This window comes from Schistocerca americana, chromosome 3 (genome assembly GCF_021461395.2).
Source record: "Schistocerca americana isolate TAMUIC-IGC-003095 chromosome 3, iqSchAmer2.1, whole genome shotgun sequence".
NCBI classification, from domain to species: Eukaryota; Metazoa; Arthropoda; class Insecta; order Orthoptera; family Acrididae; genus Schistocerca; species Schistocerca americana.
Genome location: NC_060121.1, coordinates 303,532,020 through 303,541,476, shown reverse-complemented (window position 1 = coordinate 303,541,476; position 9,457 = coordinate 303,532,020). Strand labels below are relative to the sequence as shown.

At 41.3% G+C, this 9,457-nt stretch overlaps 1 protein-coding gene across 1 annotated transcript in view; it reads left to right on the top strand.

The window, feature by feature from the left end:
• Positions 1–257: 257 nt before the first annotated feature.
• Positions 258–9,457, top strand: part of LOC124606045 (agrin-like) — a 288,503-nt gene continuing 279,303 nt past the window's right edge. The window contains exon 1 of the mRNA XM_047138007.1: positions 258–540. Coding sequence (XP_046993963.1) covers positions 258–540 — 283 coding nt within the window. The remainder of the gene's footprint in view (positions 541–9,457) is intronic.

The following is a 9,457-nucleotide window of genomic DNA, read 5'->3' as shown; positions in this document are numbered from 1 at the left end:
AGTGTACGAGTTCCCCCCTGCGGAGGAGCGGAAAGGAGAGAGGATGTCCGAAACTTGCAACTGATTCCACGGAAAGATGCTTTCCCAACGTCGTTACGAATCGGTAAGACACCGGTGAGGCGACCAACTGGTGAGGAGCTGCGACGAGTAGGCGAGAACTGGCAGAGGAGGCGAGTGGTTCGAACCATGTGGGGCGACACCGTGCGAGCTTAGTGATGGGGGCGCTGGGAGGGGCGGCGTGGGTGGTCGCGCTGGCGATGTCGCTGGCGGCGGGGGCGGGGGCGTGCTACGTGTTCCCGGCGGGCGTGCCCGACCCGTGCGTGGGCGTGTCGTGCCGGCACGGGGCGCGCTGCGTGCCCTCGCGGGACGGCCGCTCGGCGTCGTGCCGCTGCCCCGCCTCCTGCCCCGACTACGGCGACCACGAGGGCTCGCGGCCCGTCTGCGCCAGCGACGGCCGCACCTACCGCAACCAGTGCGAGCTGCGCCGCGCCGCCTGCGCGCACGCCGCGGACCTCGCCGTCCGCTTCCCCGGCAAGTGCGGTAAGTCCTCCATTCGCACTGGACCCTCACGTCACCACGTTGTGGTTGGTCCTTCAGACACAACGGACACAGACATCACTACGTTGTGATAAGTCCTTCACACATAAAGGACGCTCAGGTCACTGCAGTGCCGTAAGTCCGTCACACGTAATGGAAGCATACAGTGCGGTAAGTCCTTCAAATGGACTGGACGCCCACATCACCACAGTGTGGTAAGTCTTATGCATACACTGGACATTCATATGACTACAGCGTGATGAGGTCTTTACAGACCCTGGTTGCTCGCATCATTACAGTGCAGTAAGTCCTGTAGATGTACTGCCCACTCGGAACAGTACAGTGCAGTAAATCCTACAGATCCTCTGGACTCTCACATCCCTACGACTTGGTAAGTAGTGCTCAGTGCTCAAACACTAGACGCTCATGTTGCTACAGTGTAGTAAGTCCTGTAGACATGCATGCTTCGCATAATACAAAAGTGCAATAAATTCTGCACACACACACACACACACACACACACACACACACACACTGGTTGCTAACAGCACTATAGTGCAGTAAACTCTGTATCCACTTTGGCCTAAGAAGTAGCTACAGTGTGCTCACTTTACCGCCGTGCAATCTATCCTGAATGCACACTGACAAATCTCATCACACACACACACACACACACATACTGGTCACTTACAGTACCGCAGAGCAGTAAATCTTGAAGACGCGCTGGCCATTGACAGCACTACAGTACAGTAAGTCCTGCACATACATTACTCAGTCAGAGAATTACAATGCAGTGAGACATGCTGACAATCTCGCTGCTCATATGGCCTGAGTACACACTGGGCAATCATGATATTACAGTGTGGTACGTCCTAGATGGTGAGATGACGATATACCAGAAATATAGATATGATATATATTTTGTGGATTTAATACCAGTGTTCATACATCAATGTTATGATGTCGATATATCAATAATGTTGATACATTTCCACATTATATCCAACATTTTCGTATGCTTTTCCTAATGTTATATATATATATATATATATATATATATATATAAAGAAAGAAAAGAAACTTAGAAATGTTCAGAATGTAACCATATGTACAAATTATTTTGGGATTTGAATGTAAAATGACTCTTCCCACAACATTACGACTTATCATACAAAATGATTCATGGAATATGTAAGTAACTAACTAACTAACTTGGTAAATTACTGGTGTCTTTGAGACTGCTAAATTGGTGGCCCCATTGTATATCAGAATCCATTGTATACATAACTCTTCCTCGTGACTGAAGTTAGTTATTGTTACCCATCCGTTCAGTTTAGCTATTCAATCAAATCTATTTTGCATGGTGTATTTGTAAATTGTTGGCTTGCAGCTGAAGAAGTCACATATTGCATCTTTCGTTGCTTTCTTACGATTGCGATTTGTTATTAAGCTAGTGTAGTGGAGGTGGTTCCTTACACTGATGTGTGGAGACGCTACAAAAAACAGTAGAACTGCTGAGGGTAACATTTCCGACAAAAGTTTGCAATATTCTAGGATTACATCAAACATAAACTCACACTTGGAGCTTCCCTATCTGAAATATAAACTTGCACTTGTAAAGCATAAGTCAAGCGCAAAGAGATCAAGTGTGACAAGTATATAAAAATTAGTGGCCAGTAGTACGCGTTCACAAGACACTTGTTTTGCACCTGCGTCTACCCTGCCGTCAGTGTCTAAAAAGTTCAAACGCCGAATCTTCGGGAATAAATATTTCTCGCCTTCCACCATCGACTTCTTACAATATCGACCAGCTGTCCACGAGGTGTCCGTCAGGCTTAGACAAAAATGTTGTAACCCTCACTTTTACGACTGAGAAAATTACTACCTCGGAACGCCTCAGCGTTTTTTCATTTTTTATTATTCGATGCAGAAGATTATTTATTCCAATCAGTAACACCTTCTGTTGTTCTTAAAAAAATTGGTTCACGCTACAAACGAACAACATTGTACTGAATTCTAACACTTAATTAGAAAAATAGTAAACTGTAATATTAAAAGCAAGCTCCTTAGCTTTAGGAGATAGAAAGGAAGTCAAGAAGAGTACAGTTTTATTTCCCATCTATGCCGAGATAATTTGAGACAGAGCAGAACCTCGAATTATGGAAGGAAATAGACCGCGCTCTTTACAAACAGCTAATCCCGGCATTAGCTTTAGTCGTGTTTGGGGAAACCACAAAAAACTTAAATCTGGATGACCGTCCAGTGCTCTAGCTTTACTCCAACTCGCTTTGTGATTGTAATGGTGGAATCACGTCAGACGAATCTTCTCCGAAAAGCTGCGATACAAGTACAAAATAGTATAAATTACCTCGACGCTTCCTGAATTCTGATGCACCTGAAGGCTTTCGTCATTGAGATAACTTCCACATCACGCACGCAATCCGTGTGTTCTTCCCAGCGGTCCCGATGACCGCAGACCGGTCGCCACATTCAAAAGCCTACGCTATTGGAGCGCGGTCATCCATTGTTAACGTTCGTACAATGTTTTGAAATGTCCGCTGGACAACCGAAAGCGGTCACCCACATTGTCCGTCAGCGGCATCGCGTGAAGCCCCTGTTTGTTTGTCCTGGCAGGATACATGCTTGCGGTGAAATCCATTTTGCGTTACTGCTCACACCAGTCAGTCATTATCATCTGTCATGTCTAGGTTTCCCATATTGTTTTTAGCAGAATTGAGGGATTTTCAAAATAACACACATAAATGCAGGACAAATGAGTAAAAATCGGGACAGGGTAGAAATTGACTTCATTTATTTTCACATAATCAACCATGTTAGTGATGAGAGGTTACCAGCAGTTTTGTATATACATTTTCGACGTAAATATAAACTCAAATTTCATACATTTTGCATTGAAGAAGGTGGTACAGACATACTAGTATTTGAGTAGCACTTTTCGGTGGTGTGTTTGCTTTATAAATTTATTTTCATTTGCTATCAGATTGTAGAAACCTACACAAGGGAAGCTAACAAATGTGGTTTTTATCATTGTCACAGCTTTTGTTTATAATCTGAATATTATTGTTTCACCTGTGCGCAATACTTTAATTACTGAGCATACAATTTCGACTGACGCATTAGAGCCTCGAATGGCAAGCGAAAATTCAGCCAAATTTTAATATGTGTGAAAGTGACTAAAAGTTTGCTGTTATTTTTCACCGACGCATTTGATTTCGTATTCCAATCCAGCAGTTTACTTTCACATTATTTATTTACACAACAGCAGTCGTCAAACAATTCGTAGCACTAGACTGTACAAAACTATGCAGTTCTTGAGCATTAGCTTAGCTCATTGTTTCATTAAGGGCGATCCACCTCATTGGATGAAGAGATTTCAGAAATGGTTTCCATCATTTGTCAATATATCCAAAGCAGTTATCACAGAAACCCGTGGTGATATCATTAAAATGATCAAGTGTCACCAGTCCCTCACTTTCCAAATCATGTAACGACTGTTTTACTGCAGATAAATAATAACTCGTTGGGAATTTCTAGCTTCTAATTTGTTGAGCACTGTATTTTTTTGTCTGCAACTTCTACTTACATTTTCTTTTTTAGTGCACAGAAAACGACGGAAAAAATACTTAATTATCTTGAAAGGAAATTTAGTAGGATGAAGGAGAGGAAATGTTTGAATAAATTCTTCTGGATAATAGGACACTGGCCAACGAACTGTAGGTAGGATTTTAATGCTTGTGAAACATCACTGAATCTTTCACAGTTGATAAAAGGGATAACAAATTAGTTTTACTACGATCTAAAAGTTTCTTGAATTCTACTTCAGCAAACTCACTAAGTGATTTCAGTTTTGTACACGTGCAACATAAATATGGAAATGTTGATAGATTTTACAAATCATAATCTGTATATCAATGGGTAAACTGTCTGGGCCACTTTGGCGAACACTGTGCGCTGTATGATCAAGGACATGCTACTCTTACTAAATTTCTTTCACTATTTTCTTGCGAGTTAAGAATAATATTTTTCCCTTTCTTTTTATTTCCTCTATAATTTGAATTCCTACAACTTTCTGCTCAGATTCTCTGCACTTTCAGCATTAATGTTCACTAACTACGACTACGACTACTACGTGAATTTTAAAACCTAATCAGTAAAGGAACCAGTCTGAAGTTCGTGTGGGTAGAAGATTCTATCACAACTGAAATAAACCATGCTTCTTTCACTTCCTTCATTATTTGTTCCATAGCAATCGGCACAATCATGTTCGTCAAACTGATTTGATTTTCGTCGGCAAGCACAAGAATTTATTATCGAACAGTGATTTAATTCTGTCAGTGATGCAGTCATAATCTTTTGTTATGCATCACTGTGTGGGACGCAAATGTGGTTTCTTGATCCAAAATTGCTTATCCATGTCTGAAACTATCTTCACAGATAATTAGTTATCAATTTCTGATCTTTGTGAGTTGGAGGTGGCATGCTATTGCCCGCCTCCGACCTTTGAACTGACTCATCCAGCCAGTTATGAGGAGACCTAGCATTTAACGTGGGTTCCGACCCACTGTCCAACTCTGCTTTTTTCACTTGGACAAGCATTACCACACGTGAAAGAAAATTGCCCGGAGACCGAACACAAGACCTTTCGATTTGCAGTCCGGCACTTTACCACACATCTTCCTGTCTGTATTGTATAAATTCTTGTTGTACATATCAGTCGTCGTATTTTTATTATTACTTTCAGTCTTTATTATATTGAATTTTCTCTACAATTTATACTTTGTATGTAATTAATCTCTGTATGTTAATAATGCTGTATCAGTATTTAATAATTTCATGTCCGGAACACGTAAAACAAGTAAATAAACCTGAGCCACGCCTTAGAATAGTACAACACACCGAAGTCAGAATACGTGCAATACCTTACAGGATCGCGGGACCGCCGAGTTTCGAAAGAACTGAAGTGTACGTCGAACTTGACAACAAATACAGTTTACTTTCTTCGTGAGAACGGAGCGTAATGCCAGCGTTCCAAAACTTGAGGCGAAAAATGTATTGTATCAGGGCAGGTGATTAGTTTAGAAACAAAAAAGTCACACTATGTACGACGAAAATCCGGTACACTTTGTTGTCCACAGAGGTAGTTTAAGGACCCTGGGAATTTTGTTAAAACTCGGGACTGTCTCGGAAGAATCGGAATAAATGGGAACCCTAGATATGCTTCATATTGGTTGTCTTGGAATTCGTGTATGTAGTAGACTAACTCAAAACGTAAAGTAACACGAGCTTCAGAGGACAAATTGGCAGTGATATGGCTGCGGTACCATTTTATTACTTTAACCTTAGCCAGGACGGACCCTCTGGTAAATCTCGTCTTGACAACAAAAAGTTGTACACATACATGTTTCATTTTTTTTTTTTTGGAAGACCTGCAAATGAGTTGTGAAACAATAATTCCAACAAAAGAGGCTCTGTTTTATTACATAGCATGTAAATTGAGCACAACAATGCGAGCATAGCAGACAAATCACCTATTAGAAATGCCTGTAGGGTAAGGGGGCTTACACTACATTCGATACTATGTTTTCCATGTTTTTCATGTTAGATTATCATGCATTGTTATCTACAAAACACTACTGTAGACTGCTGTAAATAAATGTGTCACAGCAATATACTTGTGAGCTCATTAAGCATATAAAATAGTTTTCCTTGCCTATTGGCAAATGTGGCAGCTGTATTGTTACACGTAAAATGACAAGACAAAGTCGATTACACTTCATACATTCCAGGTGCTCCTACATCAAATAAAAGGGCGTGGCCAGCGAGTGGCAGGGCCAGCAGCTACGTGAGATCTCAAAAAAATTTATCCTTCACCACTGCTCTCCTTGGAACTAAGAGCGCCGGATTAGAAAGTTTTTGCACTTTTCATTCCCTTCGCTGAGGGGGACGGGCAGGCTGCTTGAGGGCTTGCAATACCCTTTTCAGCCTTTTGATGTACAGCGACAATTTATTTACTTTTTTAATTCATATTTCTTTCTAGAAGCTGGGCGTCTTATATACATTTTCCGCTATTCCCTCCATCTCGCCGCTCCTGGTGCTATTTCTGCATTTGCTGTTGTGGGTGGTGGTGGTGGTGGTAGGGTGACGTCGGCGGCTCCAAGCTGCGGTCTACAGGCTCCGCGCTATCCTCAATGGAGGGGGGGGGGGGGGTTACAGGCAGCACACTTTTTTTCTCGGATCATTGCAGGGTTCCATGCCTGACTCGGCTGTAGGTTAGTTTTTGTACTATGGTCGGCCATATTGTAGATTACAACACAACCTCCTTATGGGATGGTGTGATTAAATAGGCCATTGAAAATAGAGCTCAAAACTGTTTACAACTGTACCTACAAATGAGACAGGCATAGAACCCTCCACTGAGGCGAGAAAAAGAGAAGTGTACCCGTACAGTGAGGTCTGCTGGTAAAGGAGATATTGCACGAACCGGAACGGACAGTTCGCTGTCGGGTGAAGCCACGCCTACCACCACCACCATTACTCTCGGCGGCAGGGAAGAATTGACGAATGGGACGCCAGCCCGCGCATAACTGCAGCCATTAGCAACCACCCGAAGATGACAACCACTCTGCCAAATCATAGTGGAAAACTTACGACGTGTTCCCGGCGGACGCCCGAGAATTCTATAAGTTAGAATTGCTCCAGAAACACATCATATCGAATATCAATGTGTCATTAGCCAATTTCAAGTACTACTAAAAGTGTGAATATGGAAATGATTCGCGCTTATCTGAATGTTACTTGCAAAACAAGAAATACAAAATTTTCAAATGTGTGTGAATTCCTAAGGGACCAAACTGCTGAGGTTCTAACATTCTGCGTGGTGTCTGTTTGTTCTATATCGTGTCTTTCTACCACTTTCGCGCAACGACGCTCTGAGCGTGTTTTTTAGGGAATTGACTAGTTTGAACCTGGGACCTGTTGCTGGTAAGGAGACACCAGACCACACATGACATGCAGAGTTCAGACGAGTTCAGTGAGACTAGCGATGATATAACCAAATACTTAATGATTTTAGCGTCAGCTCCACTGCACTCCCTGTAAAAGAATCTTAATACTAACTAAATTGAGTGGAAGGGGTTCAAGGCTTTCCTATTTTTAGTTAGCTGGTAAAATAACGTCGAAAAAGCAGTTAAGTTTACCATTGGAAATTTTATTCTACTCAAAAAACATTGTTTATAAATTGCACTATTGATAAAAGGAAAGGTTTTAATACAGGATGGTAAAAACCAACTGCGTTCAATAAAAATGTGAACGAATATTTCCTGAATGGGTTTCCAAGTTCTACAATTGATCGAAGGATGACCTATGCCATATCACATCTATAATCTAGGTTTAAATTAAGTTTCACAAAAGAGAAAACTATCAAAATGGTCTACAGTGACCCTCAATTATCTTTAATTACTTATCTAACTTGTCGTAAATTACAGCGGCTGATGTGGCTTCTCAATAACCATATAACAGAAAAATCATCGCGTATCAGATTTTTACTTCAAGTGGCAAATGTGAACACCATGAGCTTTAATTGACGATCGACACTAGTATTACGCAAAAAGGGGGTGTAACAGATGAGACTTCTGCAGTTCTGAGTGAAGCTTTATGCGCTGTTATGTGGCATCGCGTGCGTTCATTACCTTGTCGGTGTTCGTCAGGGGGCGGTGGGCAGCACAGCTCTGCTCACCTCGCTGTCTCGGAAGCAACTCCCTCCTAACTTCTCCTTACTATAATTTACCGAAGTTGGTTTAAAAAAAACAATCTGGTTGTGTTTTCATCTGACCAATCAGGGTCTCAATGTTAACCTTAAGCTCCGCCTACAAAAATTCTGTCTATCCAATGAGAAACGTTATACTTTTCGTGGTGGGGCAATGTGAAAAAGTCTCATGCTAAAACTTGCAGCTGGTGTGGTCCTTTTAGTGTTATCGTAAGATCTATACTGTTCTTCTGGAGGGGTCTATCTTTTAACATGGGCCGAGGGGTGGTCCTGACGTAACAGAGACGCGAAAAAGTCTCACGCTAAAACTTGCAGCTGTGGTGGCCCTTTTTGTATTATCGTAAGATCTATACTGTTCTTCTGGAGGGCTCTAGCTTTTAACATGGGCTGGGGGGTGGTCCTAGCGGTTAGCTGGCGACGTGGGTGTCCGTCCCTTATCGTAGGGCCTTCCAGCTTAACACAGTTCTGCTCTCGGCTTCTGTTCTCGTTTCTCCCCTCGGAACTGCGTCTGTCTCACGGTGGGAAGGTATGACATGTATTTAGCCATTCTTGTGTTGTCTGTGGTATTCCGTTTGTTCACTAGTTACTCGTATTACTTTGGTTAATTTAATGTGACGATTTATTCGGAGCTATGTGACATACTACTGGATTTGCTTATCATGTCAGGGTTTTCATGGAAGGTGTTGGATTTGCCTGACACCTTACATATCACCACCCTTCGAACTTAATTTTTGTACTGAAGTTAGGCAATTATTGAATCGTTGTCTAAGCCAGTCAAAAATTATTCCATTATCTAAATTTCGTTGCCTACTGTTCAGCCACGTTATTCTGTTCTATGCTAGTTTGTATTACTAATTTATATTTTTATATTCTTCCACATTGTTATCAAAAAATGTTTATATTGACAAGGGAAGAATATTCTATTATAATTATCATTTTTTAATTATTTTCTTTCTTTATTTAATTGTGAAGTTTGTTTTTTAAGAAGTTTGTTATCGAAATTGAGGAGTCTTTCACATCGATTTTCTTATAAATATTGTTTTTATAAATGTAGTAATTAAGTAAAATCTATTCTTAACACATTTTCTAAATATCATATACAAGTAAAATGTTTTTGTTTATAGACACTCATTT